Source organism: Sparus aurata, chromosome 17 (genome assembly GCF_900880675.1).
Source record: "Sparus aurata chromosome 17, fSpaAur1.1, whole genome shotgun sequence".
Lineage (NCBI taxonomy): Eukaryota > Metazoa > Chordata > Actinopteri > Spariformes > Sparidae > Sparus > Sparus aurata.
This window is the reverse complement of record NC_044203.1, coordinates 24603572-24626356: the sequence shown is the minus strand read 5'-3', so window position 1 is coordinate 24626356 and position 22785 is coordinate 24603572. Positions and strand designations below refer to the sequence as shown.

General features: G+C 42.3%; 2 protein-coding genes across 3 annotated transcripts; one reads left to right on the top strand and one right to left on the bottom strand.

Moving 5' to 3' along the window:
• Positions 1 to 45: 45 nt before the first annotated feature.
• usp5 (ubiquitin specific peptidase 5 (isopeptidase T)) lies at positions 46 to 12470 on the bottom strand. Of its 2 annotated transcripts, none has more exons than XM_030393673.1 (20): positions 12150 to 12470; positions 11351 to 11479; positions 11141 to 11204; positions 10919 to 11046; positions 10554 to 10699; positions 10169 to 10353; positions 9909 to 10003; positions 8748 to 8941; positions 8480 to 8551; positions 6840 to 6927; positions 6557 to 6682; positions 6328 to 6481; positions 4679 to 4841; positions 4508 to 4596; positions 3977 to 4162; positions 3439 to 3582; positions 3208 to 3350; positions 2493 to 2643; positions 2221 to 2305; positions 46 to 960 (listed from the first exon to the last, which is right to left on the bottom strand). In XM_030393673.1, the coding sequence occupies exons 1-20, from the start codon at positions 12255 to 12257 to the stop codon at positions 867 to 869; spliced, it is 2544 nt and encodes an 847-aa protein (XP_030249533.1). In that variant the 5' UTR covers positions 12258 to 12470; the 3' UTR covers positions 46 to 866. The 2 variants fall into 2 exon arrangements, with proteins under 2 accessions (XP_030249533.1, XP_030249534.1); XM_030393674.1 differs by having other exon boundaries at positions 820 to 960; positions 4034 to 4162.
• Positions 12471 to 13020: 550 nt separating this feature from the next.
• Positions 13021 to 21766, top strand: p3h3 (prolyl 3-hydroxylase 3). The gene is made up of 16 exons (XM_030393675.1): positions 13021 to 13315; positions 15841 to 16025; positions 16114 to 16272; positions 16836 to 17028; positions 17120 to 17251; positions 17885 to 18027; positions 18176 to 18265; positions 18343 to 18395; positions 18479 to 18558; positions 18638 to 18765; positions 18843 to 18938; positions 19133 to 19283; positions 19429 to 19546; positions 19934 to 20009; positions 20097 to 20237; positions 21288 to 21766. Exons 1-16 carry the CDS (start codon positions 13021 to 13023, stop codon positions 21450 to 21452), a joined length of 2205 nt encoding a protein of 734 aa, XP_030249535.1. The 3' UTR covers positions 21453 to 21766.
• Positions 21767 to 22785: the final 1019 nt, after the last annotated feature.

The window sequence follows — 22785 nt, the reverse complement described above, 5'->3', positions numbered from 1 at the left end:
CAACTCTGTGATGACATTTTAGGAAAAAAAGGAACAAAGGCAGAATGACAGAAAGACAATTCTTTATTTGTCACAGCAGAAGTAACAAAGGATTTGTTTGCAAAATAAAAACAAAAAATAAAACAAAAATCATCCAGATATCACCCTCACCAAACGATAAAGAAAAAAAACAAGTTGATTTGGTGTTTTGACTTCTTTTTCTTGTATTTCCTTTTTGCAACACACATTTGAGCTGTTATTTTATTTGATTTACTGACAATTTCCTCTCATCGTGGATGTTGAACTGTTTTTACTGAAAAGGGTAGAGGAGGAGAAGGAGTTAGCGCCGGGCTTACCGGGTGACACCAAGCTGCAACCGTCCAATTAAAGAGGAGGGGGCTGGAAGCGTCATGTTTTGATAGGGAGGGGCAGTGACTACTGATGGCAGTGTAAATCAATAGCCAGGACACAGATTAACAGTGAAAGTTAAAGCATACTCATTAATAAGGAGTGAATAGACTCAACTTGAGGCCTGTTTCATGATGCAGTTTCAAAATTATTTGGACAGTGAAACTAGGGAAAGTTGTTTTAACAGGTTTCATGTGTCAGCTGTCCAGGTGACAGACTCTGCTTTTCTGAACAGGCCTATGGTGTGTAATCAATGGATCAAAAGAAAAATCCCCCCGTCCCCAACACCATATCTGTACATCTGCACCAACTTAATTAACTGTGTATATATGCAGTCTGAGAGATTTATTTACACTTTTGTCAGCAGGGAAGCGTGCCAGGGCATTCGTAAGAGTTTAGTGGGGTGTGACTATGAAGGTGTGTTTTTTGTTAGCGTCCACATTTCTCCTCCTTCACCCCAAGTGTAACATTCCTTCATCTCATTCAGCCACTCTCCGGTAGAAGTAGAGGTATCCCAGGTCTTTGGGAGGTTTCTCAGAAGCACACACCTTCTGATCGTTGAAGATGACCCACCTGTGAAACGGAGAGATCACAAAGAGGTCAGAGAGAGCCCCTGATAACAGACAGTTTAATTATGTATAAACAAGACACTTCTAAACTAACAGGGTTTTATCACAGCACAAAATATCCAACACCCATTGTCCCCGTGAGCAACATCATATCTGAACACAAAGTAGTGATTTAGAAACAATTTTAAGCCATATCTTTCTAAAATGCAAGATTTGAGTGTAGCTCCAAAAATATAGGCGGCGGCTTGTCACCAGTTTAACCACCAGCTGCTGCTGTTTACTTGGCTGTAGCTCGCTACCGTTTGCCTTGCAGCTTGAGAGTGAACACAGCTGGACACTGAAACAGGACTGAACACAGCCTCCAAAGCTTGTTGCTGACCAATTTGAAGCCCGTACAGAGGTGATTTACAGCGGCTCTGACCAAGACAATGGCTACAGGGACAAAGAGACACAGTAGGCAGGGCCAGGAGAGGCGTACGGCAGACAAAGAGCCAGAGAGCTGATCATAGTCACTTTTGCTGACCGTTGTGTTCACAAGCATGTCTGTTAACATAAAGAATGTCACCAATATGATAACAAAATAACTTGTAGTTTTCCAAACCATTATAAGGCTTTGTTGCAGAAAGTGATTTTTTCACATTTGATTTTTTGTTTTTGTAGTGAAGTTTTGTATAATTGGTGCTTTATGTATATAGACTTTATTTTTTTTTTACATTCCACTTACAGTGTCTGAAATATTTAGAATTAAAAGTTCACAGCTGTTTGAAAGGCTGCACCTGCATTATCATGCTTATTATTTGATCAATTAATACGTGGGATCAAAGGGCCTTAAAATGAAAAATATTTATTACAATTATTTCTGGGACAATATATCATCCAGCAAGAAGTTGTTTTAATGACAGGCCTTTTAAATCCCCAGCTCTTTGAGAGGTTGATACTTTGCAGTCAGTAGCTATTATTGCTCAGACCAGACCTGGAGTATGGTGCCCCCTGCTGAGGCTCTGTAAAAATCAGCTACTTTATTACACAATATGATTGTATAGACATTTAATATATAAATGAACTACTTATTAGAGAAGAGAAAGCATTTACTTTGTAAGACTTTAACTCATTTGGAATGGGGTTTTTTTGCGTGACGGATCTGACACTTGTAATGGTTTTTTGAATGGTCGGTCTAACCTTAAAGTGACAAAAGGCTTTAAAATATCTCTTAAAGTAAGAATAACAGGGGAGAAAAACCCATAAACAAACAGAAACCACTTACTGCTGATCCTTCTTGATGTGACTGACGTAGTGGCCGCACATTGTGCTTGTCCCCATGTGACTGATAAACGCGAACAGCTCGTACTCTGAAAAGAGAGAAACCATGAGTTCAATTTATTTTTAAAATATATTCAAAAGTAATATATTTGGATGGCTGGAAGAACATAAGACTTGAAATAGAAGAATGTAAAATCACGGTCGTCTACATTTCATGTTTATTAGCACATCTCTGCAGCTAATTTGTGAGGCTCTGTCTGAGGTCTTGGGACTCACTTCCTGGTCCGTCTCTGACACGAGGCCCAGGTGGAGGATCTCTGCCGCCCTCGCTCTCTGCGGCTGAGCGACCACCTTCAGACACATCCATGGACTCCAGGTCATCCAGGTGGGAGAAGATCCAGTCTACCGCCCGGTCTAGAACATTACTCTGTGAAACAACCCCAGTAAAAAGAGTTATTATTAGAGAATATCTACAAATGGAGCTTTTAGTGCAAGAACAATATTTTACAAGCTAGAGGGCCAAAGGCGGCTGATGTTATTTCTTAGGGGGCTGGCCATCAAAATCAAACTCTGCGCGGAAAATTAAAGTTAGTTAGCGTTTGTTTGTAAGGCTTTTCTGGGTTTTTCGCCTACTCTAATTTCTGAGCAATTCTTTGTCCTGTGAGACACTGTACTCAACTCTTTTTTTAAACTAATGTCTGGCTGTTTCATTTGGGCATGTAGGTGAAAACTGTGTTAGCTAATGTCCATTATTTTGTCACTACCACAAAACCTCCAGAGAAACCACAACTCAAATCTGAGACCTCTCTCTCACCAGCATTTCTGAGCTAGCTTAGCTTAATGCAACCTTTTGTTGAGGTATTAAGCACAGCACTGGTTTGAGTCTCCAAGCATGGTGAAAACATGGCTGCAGCATCTGTACATGCACAGCTCTACCTCTATACAACTGAGATAGGTAAAATCTCTAATCTGGACGGAGTTTGATTCTAACCGTGGCTCGAAGTGCTTTGGTTGCCTGGTCTCGGCTGAAGCCCATGGATACAATGGTTGCCAGGTGCTCCTCAGAGAGGCTCTCTGTGGGTGTGGTCCCAGCACCAGAGCTGCAGCCGGGCAACACCAGGGGGGCTGAGAAGTCTGCAGTCAATCAGAAAGAAGACAACATAAGGATTGAGTGACCAGATTGAGGATTCTCTTTATGATAGATTCCCACCACCGTGCACACCTGGGTCATCCATGTGGCTCATGATCCAGTTCATGGCAGCATCGATTCCAGTGTTCCCAGTGTAGTAGACCGCTTTCCTGCAGGCCTCCAGTGGGAATCCCATTTCACATAACTGGGACACAGTGGAGTCATCGAGGACTGGAGCTGAAAGGTGGATCAATGTGCAATTTTACATTGTTTGCTGGTGAGAGCACCAATTATTTGCAAAATAATAACATTGATTTTTGGGCCCTGAATACTTTCTTAATAAATAAAAGTTTCCAACAAAATCAACAAAATAATGAAAATAATAAATAGAAAAACATCAACTCATATATTTCAAAAGCATACACCAACAGAAAATTAACTCAGATATTGCCTCCTCAATTTGAAATATAACTCAAATAATTTCACATCATGCAAAAGTAAAAAACATAATTAAAAAGGCAACAGAAGGACGCACGGAAAAAGAAAAGGCTGAAAGAAAGAAAAGAAGGAAACAAGGAAGGACAAATAAGAGAGGAGGAAGGAAAAGAGCAGAAATGACAGACAGACTAACACAGCAGTGGGGAGTAGAGCGAGTCGTCCTCCTCGTTGAAATGGGAACCCAGGATACCTTTAACCTCCACGTCTGGGGTCATGAGTGGGGGCGGGGCCACCTCTGGTAGAAGCTCTTCCCCTGGCTGCTGGCCGGTGGCACGTAGTGCGCTCAAGTCCAAAGTGTCAGGAACGTCGATGCTCACGTCTGCACAGCATTCAAACACACTTTTCATTTCAAACTTTACAACCATAGTTTTATACAGCTTGGATTCTTGACATTATATTAACATTTTTCACAGCATTCTTAGAATTTAATCATCCTAATTTATTGTTTATTGTGTAGATTAATTACCACTACTTATTGCAGGAAGCTCCGTAGAGGAGAGCTGCTATATTTTGTTTCATTATCTTTCCTCATGTTTTTTTGTTATTTTGTGAGTGGGAGAGTGGAAAGGGAATTCGGGATTTTAACATTTTTGGGGGCAAAATACAGATTCCCAAATCGTTTTTGAGTGCAACAACAAAACATATTCATAATATCTTTGCTCACCCAGTTTCTTAGGGACCCAGTCAAGGCCGAAGGTGAACTTCTTAATCTGGATGACCAGGTGGTCGGGGAAAGAGGCAAAGCGGGTCGTTCTGACAAATGACACAAAAGTAGATATTAATAAATGCATTTGAGAATTTGTTTTAATCATCATGTCACTGTCCCTCTTCATACTTGGTAGCAGTAGTCTTGGTTTGCACAGCTGAGCTCCAGAAGTCTGTGAGGATCTCTGGTTCACTGAGGGCCGCCATGCAAGCTGTAAAGGGGATTTGTGCACGCACTGTAGGGGCTGATGAGTCCCCCTCCTCACGCCGGCGTTCTGCCTCCTGAAGCTCTTCTGTCAGAGAAATATAAGCATGGCTGAACATCAGTGACTTGCACACCAATGTGTATGAGGACTAAAACTGGTAAAATATCTATAGCTACAGAAAACACATTTTAGGATTTTAAAAAATTAAAAAGAATCATCCCTGAGACTTAAAGAACCCTCAGCTAACATCCTTAGAGCATCCAGGGTTTCTGCATGTTTGAACAAGTCAAATTTAAGACTCTTTAAGACCTTTTTAAGACCATTTTGAAATTAATTTAAGACCTAAACGTAGTACGAAAAAGTAAGGAAAAGTGCGGTCCCAGAAGAACTTAAAAAAATAACCAACTTTTAACATCCAAATCTGTTGCCAAAATGTTTAGCAACGGTGTTCAAAATCCAAAGCACCTCCGCTTTCAACGCCATAGTTGAGCCGAAAATGGTTTGAATGTCGATTGAATGCGAGGCGGCAGAGGCAGCGCCAAGTTCGGGTCGAGCAGAACTGGATGAACTCAGACTGGGAACTGGTGACAAAGGCATACAAAAGTGTGTGATAGTGTGACTTCGCTGGAGACTTTTAGAAGCCAACTGGTGTCTTTCCGATTTTGTGTGTGACACCAGCGCTTTTACACCAAGTGTGCCCAAGTTGAGGGTCCTCTTGCAGAGCATACACTGCGCTTCAAATTCATTATGAGGTACGACTTTTAACCAACTGAATTCTGGTTGTTCAAGCCAACACAAATTTTCACTTTCCCATAGTTGTAGCAGATTCCGCAGTCAAAGTCTTTCTGGATCTTGCAAGTGTACGGTGATAAATTCCAACCAGGCTGTTGGCAAAATGCCACTTACGTTCCTGGTTACTTCAGGAAGAAGTACAACACACGGAACCTGCTGTGAATCTCACCAACACATTTCCCCAAAACAAAAAAAGGTGACAACGAAGCGGTAAATGAACATATTTAAGACCTAACTAAATGGTCAGGGCGCCGTTTAGCTCAGTTGGTACAGCGGGTGTCCCATGTGCTGAGGCTCTGCAGCAGACCCGGGTTCGACTCCCGGCCCAGGTCCCTTTGCTGTGTGTCACTCCCCCTCTCTCTCACCCTGTCTCCTGTCACCCTCTGCAGCTGTACTGTCAATAAAGGCCAAAAAATAAAAATTAAAAAATTTAGAAATTTTAGACTTTTAAAGACCCCGCAGAAATCCTGGCATCACTCCTTGTATGTGCCATGATGGGCGCTATACAGCCTGTGGAAACCTAACTACTGTGAATCTGGAGAGCCCTGACAGCTCACCTGGTGGAGTTTGCACTCCATGTTCAGAGGCTGAGGCCTCAGCAGCTGCTCGGGTTTGATTCCAACCAGTAGCCCTGTGCTGAGGGTCATCCCATCTCTCTTACCCACTTTCAGTCAAACTCTACCAGCTGTCCTATCTAAATAAAGGCTAAAAGCCTAAAATATAATCTTATTTAAACCAAGTTAAGCAACCATACTGCTAACCAAGAGTAGAACTGTCTCACCTGTGTTGGTAGCCTGGTCCATCGGCACAGGCAGCTGCACGATATAATCCACCCGCTGTGTGTACTTGGCTTTCTGTGATTGCTGACACACAATCCTCTCCTCCACCAGGAACCTGAAAGCTTCAGACGGGTTGGACCCAGAGCGACAGTTCCTCTGTGTGCGAAAAGAAATAATGTGAGGAGAAAGCTGGGTACCCAGATGAGAAGCAAAGAGAGGGAGATGCTTTACCTCCACCATGTTTATGAAGTGCAATAAAAACTCCTGAGCATCCTGTTGTCGATTGGTAGAGAACTCTGGGTGGCCCCGCCCAACAAGTGCTTTGAACATTTGTGGTGCTATGCCGATTTGGTCCCCCTGCAAACAAGCATGAACAGTCTGATTTGACAACGGTGAGGACTAATAATAGGGAGACCATATTGTCACATATTTCTGAGAGTAAATCCCACATGTGCTGTGAATATCTGCAATATGTAAGACTTGTAAATCCACTGTGACTGATTGTTCTTCTTACCCTGGGTTCAGATGCACCGTTTTCATCTCCAGGGTCTGGTGCTGGTTTGGAATACTCTCCTGACAACAGGCCGTACCCGAGCTTGGCTCTGTGATAAACAAATCAAGCTGACATCACTTCACATCCAACAATATACCAGAGTCTCACACACGAGGAGAGGAATTGGATACAGGCCTAGACATATTTTTGGGTTTCAAATAGCATGGTGGAATGTCTTATCAGGGAGAAGACTTTCTCATACAGTATCTGGGTAATAAAGACCTTGCAGCAACAAAAGTAGATATTGTTTCGAATTAGGCCACATAAACATCAAATCTGCCAGATTTCAATTTCAAATGGAAACATTTAAAATGTTGGTGTAAAATAAGTTACTGCAATAATCATGATAACATCTAAACTCAACACCAAAAAGTGTCAAGTCACTGTATTGGGCATACACATGAGAAGACTATTCCAGACTAAGGTTTCATTTTTCGACAATAAGAAGCTCTGTCAGTTTAGATGAGTCACAGAAGAAGCAAAGCACTCTTTTCCTTCAATCGTAAAGAGCTAAAATGACAGGAGGCCAAGTGTCAGTACAGGTCTGCACTAAACCCTGCTGATATCAATAGAGCATTTCGATCCCCCTAAACCATATTAAAAATACAAATCACACTCAAACACAGAGCTGCCTGAAAAGAAGTCTGTAAATTGTAGATGACAGCTGGCACATGAGTTTGCTTGTGTGTATTCGTGTTGAGGGTTCCTTTCATCTACGGTGCATGATGGCAACATCCTCAAGAAAAAATGGGTAAGAGGGCAGGACGTGTGTCAGAATGGATGTGTCTGAAGACCGTTATATGAGAAGATGTATACAGAGAAAGCACTTTTAAAATGTGTAATATTTTCCTGGCATTCCTCCTGTAGCATGAGGGATGTTTTTGGGCATCAAATTGTAATACAAGTCCTTGTCATATATCCCTTCAACATTGGACAAAAATCCTGGCTCTTGTCCAAAATGTTATTGAGTACAATCAGCATTCACTCCCGTGTCAAATGACTGCAGTTGTCACGGGTGTCTATCAGCCTCGGTTCTGATTGGCTGTGATGAAAAAACAACACCCTGGCCCCTTGTCAGCGTGATGACGTGATGATATTACATGTGTTAAAGTAAGAACCGCTTGCTTGGTCACCTCTGCCGCTGTTCAAAGAGCGGTCGAACAGTGTTCAGTCGGCACCAAGTTTGAAAGAGAGACTGAAGTCAAACATTATTAAAAAAGTGCTGATGGTCGTTTTGTGCTTTACAGTTGCCTGATCACTACTGCACATGTGCAACTTAACAAGGATGAGACGGAAGCGAGATGTCTCACTCCTTGGCAAATTCCACATAAAAAAACATAATTCAAAATGTTATCGAATAAAAAAAATTTTTGTTCTCCATTGTTCCCTGTTTTACCGTTGGCTTTGTGATGACAAACGTTACACATGACCACATGCACATACACACAAAAAAATGGAACGGATAGACAAACTCATCTACTGGCGAAGAAAAGGAGTTAATCACCTATACTTAGCTACAGTTAAAAAACCTGCATATACACACTCATTTTTGTGTAAAAGTGGCAACAGAAAACAACTACACAATAGGAGAAGACACTCACACTTGGGTTTTGAAGTCCTGGGTGGGGTCACTTGGGGCATCATCAATGATCTTGTCAATGTTAGACACATACCTGGGCAGGATGAACAAAAGGATATGAAACAAAGTCTTTACATTCAGTATCCTAATGTTAAAGCTGGACAGTGTGAAAAGTGTCACTTTGTAAAAAAATATTCAAGGGATAGGGTTAAATTTAATATCGTCTGTCCACACAGGAAATGACATATTCACTTTAAAACAAATAGGAAGGAGGATTAGAGGGTACTGACTTGCTCTGGAAGTCTGGAACGGTGAAGAGCACTTGCATGACAGAATTGAGGTAGCAGCTGTTCCCCAGGTTCTTCATGCCCGTCAAGCCAGGGCCGAACATGGGCCGTAGGGTGGTCCCCGACTCCTGGATCACTTCCCACTCCCCAACACGCTGGTTCACAGCAATCTCCAGCTCTGTCATCGTCCGCTCGGTCTGAGAGCAGAAAAGTCAGAAGGATAAGGTAACGAATGATACAGTGTATAAGCAAATATATAATATATATATATTTATTTATATAAATAAAATATATATAAACATATATATATATATGGCAACAATCATATAATAAAGGTAGGTTTTGAGAAAAATGAGCAAAATTAGCCAATATGCAGTAGTGACAGCAGTCAGATGATGAAGAAACTACAGAACACATCATCACAGTACTAAGTGATGCACTTTGTCTTCTGCCCCAGTGTAGCACAATTCCTCCACCCCCTGTATGCGCAACATCATTATGTGTGTGCGGCAATACATTAGCAAGACAAGAAACAACATTACATGGCACGGTGAGAGGTAGAGATATTGACAATTGTTTAGCCTGCACTCTGCGTGAGGGGACAAGCAGGTGGCAAAAAAATGAACGGCAAACAAGGAATCAGAATAGAAAAAGGTTAGAGGAAAATATCTGAAACTGGGGACATTATGTGGATATAATAATGTGTCTTCTATGAAAATAAGAGCACACGAGGAGAAGTATTACTGCATTATTATAATCCACCAGTAATAATACTGTAATGATCCTTTAATAATGTTACATAAACGTATACATATTTCATAGTGAATGAATACTATGAATTTTCTGTGGCATTAGTTTAGTGGTGTTGGTTCTCTAAGACTGCAGCTAAAATTTTGACCATGTTATCAATAGCTGCTCTATGATGACGAGCCAGCCATAACTGTCTGGATGTCTGCCAATAGGATAGAAATTCCAATATCTCTGACTAAATCCGTACGACTTTAATCATGAAGACGAGAGTTGAACGATACCTTTGTCTACAGGAATTTGATCCGATGATAAACATAATAAACCAGTGGCCATAATGGCTAATTTTGTATTTTTAATTGTCATAGAGCAAAAAATAACAGCTTTGGCTAAAAGCAACAGAAACACAGAGCTTACCTTCTCCATGGTCATCATGTCGATGCCAAAGTGGGATAGGTGCTCTGGTAACTTGGCATCCAGCACCATGTCATCCTCATCATAGGAGTACACATCTGGACATACAAAACAGTTGAGGAAGTTAAGAGCAATGAAGCACTGAAGAGCCAGACAAATGCAAATACTGTGTATAGTCCAACAGAGATCCACCAAAGCCCACATATTATGCCTGCCATGCAATTTGACTTCAAAATTTTATAACAGAAATTGGTTATGCTCACCTGCTCCATCGGGAGTAATGGTACCGAGTTTGACAGCGAGGGGGTATCCCGTCTCCTGGAAGTGGAGAAGGGCGTGGTTGTTTCCACCAGAGCCATCAAAATACCTGCGACCACACAGCACTTTTCCATCCGTCAGGTTCATCCAAATATTCTCTTGGAGGTCACACACCTCACACCGCCAGCCACTAGGATGTAGAGAAGACAAAACAGCATTTACGGACTAAAGTATATGCATTTTGAGGAGACAGCAATAGAATTTACAGTTTTGCACATTCTTCTTTAATTTTGGGCAGAATAGAAGAGACACTTTGTTGGTAAAATCTCTGATCTATGACAAGGTGGATGGTAGATTTATTTACAGGACAGCTGGGAACTGATGTCTCACCTGGGAGGGATCTTGACTCCGTTGTCAAGCTGTTTAAGATCAGCAGCATGCCTCGACTCCTGTCTCACCTCTCCATCCCACTGTTGAACTTGTAAGGTGTGAGACACTGAGTCGGCTGCCATGATACCCGCCATTGACAGGGACACCTTGGGGGGGCAACAAATGAATGGATAGGAACAAATTACATGTGACCAAAAGCTCATTGCAAAACTGAAAGTAACACAATTGATTATTCATATGTCCCTGCATATCCCTATGGGCAAGTGCACCTGTGCTCTAGTATTAAGGGAATATGTTGTATGAACATTAATTTGATCTATAAAGACTGTTTTTGTCTTTGCCACAAAACACACAAGGTAGCTCACCCTCTCTCTCACAACATCAGGCATGGTAGCAAGGTCCTCTGATGTCACCTCCTGCCTGTCAGGTAAAATTACCACCTTTACATCCTCCTCATACAGCTCCTGCTCCACATCAAAACCACCTTCAATCCCTGGACAGACCACAAACAGGATTAGAGGAAGACTAGGTCAGTCTCAAAACAAGGCACCTGTATGATCTATGTTTCTGTTGGCTCGTGTGCTCACCTATAGCCAGTCTGGTGGGCTTTTTCTTAGGAGGGTGTCCAGATCCAGAGTTATTATCTTCTTCCTTTTGTGACAATAACATAGGGTATCATTGGGTGTGGGGATTAGTTCACTTGACATGGAAAGAGATGGCCCTTACAGTGTCAAATATATTCTAGATATGTGTCTATGTCAGAAAACATAAATCAAAAAGTAGAATAAACAATCCACCTTAGCCTTGCGAGTCCGGGTGATGTGCAAGTAAGCCCTCTGGCCACTCCGAGCATGGTGTCTGTCCACATACTGACCACCAAAGCCCAGGAAACTGTTCATGCACACATACAGGCCACCTTCGCTCTCCTGTGAAGAAGACACAATGTTCAGTGCTGCAACCTGTTCTTATCTCTCTCCATCCAGATACAACACAGAGAAGTGAAAAATATAAGTAATAATGGTAATAATAACTTCATTTATACGGCAGTTGTCATAAAAACGTTACAAATGCGTCACAGAATATATTTAAAAAAAAAAAAAGAAAATTGTCAATATAGGTGTTCTAACCATGACACATATCAGCTACTGTATTTTAGCCGACTAGCTAAAATCAGCCAACACTTGCATTCAGTTTAACACTGGTTTGATGTTATCTATCCACGAGAAACTTCACCGTAATGTTTGATATATTATGTGGTTAATTATATTAGAAAGCATGGACAGTCTTGCCACAGTTATGACCTGAACTCGTCCAGGTTTGTTTGCTTGCTAGCTACCGTTAGTTTGACAGCATACCCAATTACACTAGCACAGCTAGCTAAAAAGCTAGAGCAGCTAAGTTTCCATTACAGTGCATTATTAGCTTAGCTTGATGCTAGCTTGTTTGTTAGTTGCAGCAAGAATATCTAGGAAGCCAGTGCGTCAAAGTGGGCGAGAATAGACATAAAACATAAACAAAAGAGAGGGGAAACGAATGGGAAGTGAAACAACACTGATTGTTGGCTGACGTTTAAATTTAAAAGGGAAGATGGCTCACCGGCGAGGAAAATGACAAGGCGCATTCGTCTTTGTGGACACGGTCCCCGGGCTTCGGAACCCGAATTGTGGACAAAACCGACATCAAAACCTCTCCAACATCCGCCATGACAAGCTAGCTAGTTCCGCCTTTCAGTGGGACACTTGCTCCTCTGAGTTTGGACCCCCAGCCTCTTGATTCCCCGGCTCGGTTGAGTGTCCGTTGTCTAGCCCGTCTTCTGCTGTCTGTGTTTGGCTGAATGAATCATGAGCCGCTGCCTGGTGTTGGGAGAAGGCCGAACGAACTCAGTCGCCCGCACGCCGACGGGCTGCGGCTCGTTACCGTAATCTATAGAACACGGCCGCCTGCCACGATTTTACAAAGCAGTAAATTCACATTCTGATCACATCTATTACAGCCAAATCACTGCGGTCACTCGCGTTCACGCGCGGGGGATCGACTGACTCTGAGTTTGTGAGAAGTGATCCATGCGTTCACCAGACAATTGATTGTCTGATTGATTTCAGTGGCCTCAGCCTGTTTTATTTGTATATTTACGGTAACATGGGTTGACCACAACCAACGGCTTCCTCTCGTGGCGACATCGAGGTACTGCAACCTAACTTGCTGGATAACAACCCGTTAAACACACAGACTAGCAATAACTAGTTCAAAACAACACATTTAGTTACATTTAGCTTGATTTAATTGATCAGAACCACCAGTTGGAGATGTAACGGAGGTGCAGTTGTGAGTACATCCTGTCATATGAACAGTAGCACCTACTTTCCTTAAACTTTCCTCCTCCGTTCCCTAAATATTTCCGTGGTCCCTCCTCCACCTCCCCCAGCCAGCACCGTCTCCTCCACACGGTTGGTTTGTCGCTCGGACCATGGCGCTGCAGGCTGACTACTCCACTGTATACGTGGCGTTTTATTTTGTTTTTCTAACATCACTTAATTTTACCTCAGCAACCCCGGGTGGTGGCAGCTCCAATGTTCTGTCCCTGCTGCAGCCGTATGACTTCTTGTACTACAGCGGAGTACGTGCATATTTTGGTGGGGAGTGGGCGAAGTCTGCGGAGCTGTTGGAGAAATCCATCGTAACCAAGGAATCACTATTTAGAGTCCGCAGAAAGTGTCATGATGACTGTGTGGCGGCCGGGAGAGAAGCGCTCAATAAACTGGGTAAGTTATGAGGTATCAGATATACTGTGCGTCTTCAGATGGAGGGATATGTGTGTTCTTGCAGTCAGTCAGTCAGTGGTGTGCCAAATGGTCTGCTCTAATAGCTGTTGGTAATTCCTTGAATGAATCAGATTCACATGAATGATCTAGAATCCATACACAGTCTAACATATTAATCAAATGCAATACCTGACTTTAATTACCTCATATCCTATGGCTGTGGTTCCCAAACCCTTAACCCTGTGACCCCTTTTTAATAAAGCCATGTTTACTTGTGACCTCAGTGTGTGCATAAACTGTCAGCACATCAGTTCAACAAGTGAGTTGCATTTAAGAGGTCTAAAGTCAGTGATGGAATGTAACTAAGCTGATTTACTCAAGAAGTGTACTTAAGTAAGATTCTGAGGTACATGTACTTTGTTCTAGTGCTTTACACTTCGACGCCACTGCATATTGGAGAAAATATTGTACTTTTTACTCACTACATTTACTTGAAAACTGAAATTTCTAGTTACTTTTCATTGCGGATCAGATTATAAACCAAACAAAGAAAATGAAAGAAAACACATTGTGATTATCAGAAAAATGCTGAATATCTTACTCGATAATCAACCTTGGTGGGTAGTTACCTTTACCTTTACTGTTACTTTTGATACTTTACTGTATTTATTGCCAGAAATCTTATACTATCTTATACTACTACATCTAATATCAGATACATTAAGACTTTCACTCAAGTGCTATTAGTATTGGTGACTTTCACTTTTAGAAAAGTAAAAAAGTAGTAATTATAATGGGATATCTTCACTTTATTTAAGTACGACTTTTGGGTACTTTATGCAACACTGCCTAAAGTCAGAGGAGACAGAAGTCAGCTTCCCCAGAAAATTGCAAAAAATATTAAAGAAAAGGCAATAAACATCATTTTGTGTAACAGAGGTTTCATCTTCAAATGGCTTCTTTTGTCCATCCAGTAGGCCCAAACCCAAAGACTCTGTATTTACTGTCATAAATGAATGCTATGCTATGCTGCTGTTTCTTACATGTAAGAAGCTGAAACCAGCAAATGTTAGAGATTTTTGCTTGAAGATGACTATCCGAATAGTCGGCAACACATTTTCCCTTGATAGACTAACTGATTTATCGACTAATCATTGCAGCTCTCATTCATGGATTCATATAAACACGACAACATTTTTGCATTAAGTCATCAAATCAAATCAAATCAAATCAATTTTATTCATATAGCCCAAAATCACAATCACATTGCCTCAGTGGGCTTTACAATCTGTACAGTGAACAACATCCTCTGTCCTTAGACCCTCGATTCGAGTGAGGAAAAACTTCACATGTTGATGGAAAAAAAAACCTTTTAACAGGGTAAAAAAAAACAATGGAAGAAACCTCAGGAAGAGCCACAGAGGAGGGATCCCTCTTCCAGGACGGACAGACATGCAATAGATGTTGCGTGTACAGAAAAGAGCAACAATTCACAGTTTACAAGTTACATCAACAGAAAATCTGATACAAGTTATGTAAAGTCAGTGGAACCAGGAGACGACCGAGCAGGACAAGGCATCACCAAGTAGAGCCTGAGCCAGACGACCTCCTGTCCACCATGCTGACCTGGAAGAGGGCAGGCCACACAAGATCATTAGTAATAGACAGAGAGAGGCATCAAGGTTAACAGAAATATAGATATGAGGAGATAGTGAAACAGAGGAGAGCAATGATCCAGCAGAGCCCGGGTTGTGACGATCCAGATCAGTCAGTATTTCAAGGCAGCAGGAGCCCGGAAATGGTAGATGGTCCCAGGGGGCCGTGGTCCATCAGAAGGGAGCCTGAAAGAAAGAGGGGAGGAGGAGAAAGAGAAGGAGGAGAGAGAGGAGGAGGAGGGGGAGGAGGAGGGGGAGGATAAAGCTATAGAGAGTGTAGAGAGTGACACAGCTTGCAGCTTGTGGGAACAGAAAACAAAAACAAAGGTTAGAGAAATGCAATATTGATCAGAATAAACAGATTGTTTCTCGTCGGCAGCATAGTGTAAATCTAGTACTATCATCAAAATTTAGCTCTGAGTCCATTCAGTGGCTAATTTAATACACCAGCGATGTTGATCAAACTGCATTTTAACTGAAAAAACAAACAAGCTGTTTTCATTCACCACGCTTTGGAGTTGCCAAAACTGCTTTGGATGCAAGATAATTAGTGGGTTGTAACTTAACTATGAAGCCATGGGCAGCTTCCCTGAGTCACAGTTTTTAAACGTGTGCTTCAAATCTAAGATTGACCTCATGAGCAGAAGACAAATGCATTGCAAAATCAAAAAGGGACCTTATACTTAATAAAAATCACAGTTTTTATGCATGAGTGAATCTCTCATTATCTCTGTATAGAATGTAGAGTTAAAAAACAGAAGGCTTTATATACAAATGTTGATGATGCCTAAACAATGTGCATCATTAGGACGTTGTTGTCTTTTGTATGGCTGACAGAGCGTGCTAAATTCATGTTTTCTGTATTGCTAGACTCTGAAAAGGATCACCTGTGGGACCTCTGGGCCTTGGACTGGGCGCAGCAGAAGGCTGAATGTTTGAGGTTTTGTGTCGGACGCTCTGTCACACCTGCAGGACAGCTCCCTGTTTCTTCGGACATAGATTATGAATTCAGCAGTCGCAACCCTTACAACTTTCTGCAGGTCACATACTACAAGGTGAGCTAATCTTTGGGCAGCCACACAGATTTATAACATAACAACTGACCTCTTACACTCCTGTCTGTCTGTTTGCCCTTCTGGTCAGTTGGAAAAGTTGCAGAAGGCGGCATCAGCAGCTCACACCTACTTTGTTGCCAACCCCAGTCACCTGGAGATGAGGAACAACATTGAGAAGTACAGACGAATGGACGGAGTGACCGAGGAGGCCTTCCAGGACCGAGAGATTGAGAATGAGAAACACTGGGTGAGCTGGGAGGGGGGATGTCTTTGAGGAACTGGAGTTGCAGGAGGAATTTTGTACAGGCTAAGCAATTATGTTCTTTAATATCCAGAAACGTCACTGGTTTGCAGGTTCATATACCAAATTATGCTAAAGGGACAGGAAGGGTAGAGACTGTACCTTTCTACAGACATACCATCTCTTCACCAATATTTCAGAAAGGTTTAATATTTTAACTTCATTTAATTATTTTGTGTTGGCTCATGTGAAAAGACAGCCATGACTCGAGAGACTAACTTACTCTCTCTCACCTTCACTTTCTTTTGTCCAATCATGTGGTCCAAACCTGGTTTTACTAATTGAGGACCGCTGCCTGAGCAGCCTATTTTCTCTGTTCAGACTCGCTTGTTATGACACGACGAGACTTGTTTGAATTTAGCTAAAATGGCCCATGTAATTCTATGCACTCGTGTCTCGAAATTCAACGGATTAAGTTTGTACTTTTATTTTCCTATAATGCCAGTGGAGCAGCATCTTTATATTTAACCTAACAATGTTATTCTGTCTTTGCTCACTGTCAAACTCAGGTCCTGTATGATTCTGCGGTTCAGTCCGAGGCCTCTTCTGACTGGGTGCAAGCAGCAGAGAAGTGGAAAGCATGTGTGAATCAAACTCTGCAGCAGACAGATGAGTGCAGGGTGCAATGTGAGGTAGCCTCTCAACGGCTGCCCGATGACAGGGGAGTGGACACTGTTGACGGCGCTTATGAAAAGGCTGCAGGTAAAAAAACAAAAACAAAACACAGATCACTAGAAGCTTGACTTCTCTGCAGAAATGGAACAGAGCAATCACTCCGTTTCTTTCCGTCCAGCTCTTTCCCTCTCACTGCTCGCATGCCGACAGTCCTGTGTGACGGAGGTAGCCACAAGACCCGGAAGGATTTCTGCTCAGGAGGACTTCCTGCCCTCACAGCTGGAGCATCTGCATATTGCACAGTTTAAAGGTCAGGGTTCAGAGGTCAAGCTCATCACTATTCAAAGTATATTCAATGTTATGTGTATCTTCCAATTCACCCCCAAATCAAAGTTATACATAAACTTCCTCTTACATATTTTTTTTCTTGCCTGTATTTGTTTTTATCCTTTTAGACTGTTTTGGCGTGAGTTTTGGAATTTACGTGCTTACGAGTTTACGATGTCAACATTCATAGCATCCTGAGTTTTTTGCTCAGTGATGCAAGGTGAGTTAGCAGAATCAGTTAGCTAGAAATGAATCTGTTTTAATTATGTGGTGATACGGTTGGCAAGGATAGTTAGGCAGAAAGAAAATAGTCCCTTCATCAAACTGCTCACAACAGAGGAACAGGGTCATGATTGTGAGTTTTCCAAATGTCATTTGAGATGAACCATGCAGACCTGAGCGCAATGTAGTTCCATTATCTTCAAGAGAAGAAAGACATCTCGACAACTGATATCGCCAAAACTCAGGAACTTACACCAAAACAGTCTAGATTGATAAATAGCACTACAGGTGAGAGGAAAAGTATTTTGGATTTGTTTTTTGGGTGAACTGTCCATTCAATGCCGTCATTTTAAAGCCTTAAGTGCTAACCCTCCTTGTTTTGCTGCCTCCACAGCTGGTGATATTAAAGGAGCAGTGCAGACTCTTCGCTCTCTTCTCCTGTTCTACCCCTCTGACAGGGACTCCTTAGACAACCTGCAGCTCTACTCTGAGACACTAGGAGGAGACACAGAGTCACAGGGCACACAGCCAGCTCAGGTAGCACCAAAATCACCACTGTGGTTGTAAAAGTCTGACTTCCTTTTTATGTATTTACTTGAAGAGGTGAGGAATCACTGTCCAGTCATTTCAGACTTGAATTGTCTTTCTCATTTTCATGCTGACTTCATGCTTGTGTGTTATGCAGGAGATTGTCAGATACTTCAGTCGCTCCTTGCAAGAGAAGAAGCTGCTGTATTTTGGCATGGAGAACTTTGACTTCAGTTTCATTGACCCAGTAAGTACAGAGACAAAAATATGCTACTTTTGATTCACAAAATGCGTCCACAATTTTAATTATCGCATTCCATTTAGGATCTGTGGACTCCAGAGGATGTTGTACCTGAATCACTGAGGGATATCTGGAGGTGAGAAAGACTGAAGGTGCTACGAACTTTAAAAACAAAAGTTGATGTGAATTAACTCAGGATTGTTTGTATTTTACTTTCAGAGCTGAAAAAAAGAAAATGAATGAGAAAATGAAAGAGGGAGAGAAGCAGGAGGAAGTGGACGACAGTGGATTCTTTTCAGGTAAGATCATCCTCTTGTCTAAGTCAGTAGCACCTACCAATTTCCTGTCTCAACCCTTTCTTTTTCGTCCTCTCTCCAGGTGGTCCGGTGCCTCAGGTGGGTGTGACCATCACCATGGACGACGAGCTTCTGAACGGGACCAATCGCGTAGTGCTCGACGGAGTCATGACTGAGAAGGAGTGTGACAGAATACTGCAGTTAGCGGCAGTAAGTACAGATTATTAAAGAGGCCCTCAGATAGATCAGCAACACTCTCACCTGACATTTCATCTCGTCTCTGATAGGCTGCAGGATCTGTCGGCGATGGTTACCGGGGACGACGGTCTCCACACACGCCTCATGAGACGTTTGAGGGTCTGACAGTTCTCAGGGCTGTGAAGGTGGGTGAGCAGAAGATAACAGGAGCAGAGCTAAGACGTGTTTCTGAATGAACCTTAATAACCTGCACTCAAAATTAATTAACTGAAGGTGAATTGATTGAAGAACCAATCAGATTATCTTGGTGCGCTGTGGGGATCTCGTGCGTGGACATGATTTATGAAGTATTTGTTTTCTTTTTTTCTTTTTTTGGCAGTTCGCTCAGGAAGGCCTGGTGAACCAATCAGATGCCAAGCTGTTACATGAGCTGGGCGAGAGAGTGACAGTCCTGCTGCACTCCTACTTCAGGAGCCCCTCAGGACTATTCATGTCTTTCTCACACCTGGTCTGCCGCAGTGCTGTCGCAGGTATTACTGACATCATCCATATGCCTCCATACAGGGAGATCCTTAATACTTAACACGTGGAATGACAACTACGGGGCCTCACAGCGCTCTGTTGACTTGTATGCTGTGAACTTAAATTGTTCGTCTGATTTTCTCTGCTCCTCAGATGACCAGGAGGGCAGGCTGGATCTGTCTCACCCTGTCCATGTTGACAACTGTCTTCTCGAGCCTGAGACCAAGCAGTGCTGGAGGGAACCACCAGCATTCATACACAGAGACCTCAGGTAAAGAAAATGTATCATTAAGGGAAAGAGCGGCGGCTGCAAAGAGGCAAACACTTTCTTTCAGGAGTACACATATTATGTACCCTTACATATATTTAACAATCAGATTCTGGCCCTTTTATCATTTTATTATAAAGCTTATTAGCCATTCACAAGTATGTCTGTTGCTAAGCACGAAAATGCCCTTATTTCACTAAAAAGTTTGACCTAGGTTGTTAAAGTAGGGGGAATTTAGAGAATCAAGCTGACAGCCTACTTCTAAGGTTAAAAAGGTGTATTGTATATTTCTGTACTGCTGTGTGTATGTGTGTGTGTATATTTATATATATATATATATATATATATAAATATATAAATATATATATGCTGTATATATTTTTCTCTCAGTGCCATTCTCTACCTAAATGACAACTTCGATGGAGGAGAGTTGTTCTTCACTAACAGGGACGCTAAGACAGTAACAGTAAGTCACTTTTCAACCTGAGGTCACTAATTTACTGATAAATTCAACCTGCTTTATGACCTTTATTCGTACTCTACACGTCTCCAGGCCAGAGTAAAACCCAGCTGTGGTCGACTGGTGGGTTTTTCCTCAGGTCCAGTAAATCCACACGGTGTTACCGCAGTGACCAGTGGCCGGCGGTGTGCACTGGCCCTCTGGTTCACGAAGGAGAAGCTCTACAGGGACATGGTGAGAATTATGACGTCAGCACACAGCACTGACCTCCTCCTCAGGTCGGATCTGTCCTCCTGAAGTCATTTGGTTGTTGATGTCGTGACACTGGCGCTGGATAACAAGGCCGGCAGGAGTGTAATGCAAATGCGGTGGTTGTTATCATGTTTTGGCATTCACAGTGCCCGCTCTGACCGTACCATGGTCTTATTATTGTTATTTTTAAAGATGAACCATTCTGTAGATAAATATCCAGGGAGCAGGATTGATAGGGCTCTTTAGGGTAGAAATGTTATATTCTATACATTATTATGATTTCATTACTGTATAACCACATTAATCTAAGAATGTATGTGTTTTTATTACCCCTGAATGAGCCTTTTCAGCCAGACTCTTCGCCGGAGTCCACCATTTTGCACCAACTTTTTCTTACTGTAGCCCAGAACAGACAAACCAAACGCTGACTACAAACACCGACTATAGAGGGCCATTCACATTCCCTGTAGGGGAGGGTGAGGCAAGGGGTATTCAGATTGTTGATATGTGAAACCTCACTGCTAGATGCCACTATTTCTTACACGCTGAACCAATACCAGGAGCTGCTCTGAAAAAGTGTCTGTTTAATATTAAGCCAAAAATGTAAACTAACAGTAGCTTACCCAGCTCAATGCTACTTAATATGTTTAAGACCACGCAGACTGCCTAACATATCCTCACAGTGAGAAAGTTTAATTTTTAGTTGGAGAAATAAATCGCAAATTATGGATACATCTCAAACATACTTACAAAACGACAACTACTTACAATCTGTGTAATAAAACAGTAATGAAAAGCATTAGCAAAATATACATAAACGTAGACAACGCAGAAAGGTGTAACCATGCCCACACAGACTAAGTCAAAGTTGGAAAGCAGAGGTTTAAACTACGTGAGGTTGAAGGTTAACTGGTTTCAGAATATTCCCTCAGAAAGAACAAGGATATAAAAATAACTCTTAACTGTAATCAGTCACTAGTGGCAATCAATATTTTATCCATCATCGCTGTGCTTTTTTGCTTCATCCCTCAGGAGCGAGAGGAGGCAGAGGCCATGTGGGCGGCAGACGGACAGAGTGTGGTGAAAAAGGACAAAGAGGAGGCCGAGGGCACCGCCGGACGGAACGCCCGGAGCCAAGCGCCGAAGCAGAGCAGCCGAGGGAGAGGCAGGGTGACGGGCGGCAGAGACGAGCTGTGAGAGCCAGAACAAACATGATAGACTGAACCAACCAAACGGGAATACATATATTCTCAGTTCGCCATCCCATCACAAGACCATGGACACCTTTCTGTTCAGATTTCTCAGTTTTATCCACACGTCCAGTTTTCCTCTTGCTGCCTATTTATGTAAAGCTGCTTTCTTGTTTGTATACTGTGTTTTTACTGTACATGAGGACGATAAATGAAGGAAAGACGGTTCTCTCCTCCCTATAATGTCACTCTGTACCCCTGTGCGTTCTGTGTGGAAATGAAGAGATTAAAAGACGAAATAAACACGACTCTTTCCCAGTACTAAATGAGTACTCGAAAGTGAGGAACTGTAAGAGCATTAGAGACAAAGAGAGGAAGGAAAAGGCCAGAAAAGTGAAAGCAAGGCTGTGTAATCTATTAAGTGATCACCTCACACTCTCTGTGGCCGCCTGCTGATTAAATATGGAGAGAAAAAACCTCGAGTGTTAATACTTTCCTCAGTCCGTTCCTGTCTTTATAGTGGAAGCATGTGATAAGATATGCAATTAAACGGTAGCAAACTAAAAGTAGTTACATTAGCGTTGTACGTCAGAAACTACAGTCTGAGACGAGGGAACAGAGTGAGAGAGAGAGGTGCACAGGGGGGGAAAAAAGGATAGAAATAGAGAGATTACTGTTAATCCCTCATAAATGAGTGCATTTGTTTATGAAGCTTAAAAAATCTCCCATTTAGAATATGGAATAGTAATCCAGCGAGAGATCATTTAATCATTCACGTCCAGCGGAGTGTCACTCGACCACCCACTCCCATCCTGTTACAACCAGCGCCTCCTTACAGCCCCCTCCTCTGCCTTCGTCCAGTGCATTAGGTACTGAATCAAGCACTGTTTACGGCCCATATTAACACTCTCACTCCCCCCTTGTGTTATAATCCCCCCCGCCGCTGCAGAATTGGGTCGGCAGACCTGTTTAATGGAGCCTCGGTTTTAACCTTTTCCCTCCCTCACGCGCTGAAACCATTCAGCACCCTAAAAGTCTGCATTAATCGTCTCTTAAGTAGGTGTTATGTCTATATAATGCATCGTAGCATCCTCACACTAAGCCGCCGTCTACTGCTCCAATTACACACTTGGAAAGTATAACATTTATAGCTGTGTGATGTCATCTTTACATTTTTATATGATTAGCAGAAATTATGTAAGACCTTACAGCATACTGCATCCTTTTTTTTTATCATTACTGAGTGCTGCGTGTAGTGAGTGGTTGAAGTAGTCACTTATCACTTGTGTTTCACCTCCGTGCGTTCATTATCAGACTATTTCAGGCCAAAACAACTCATC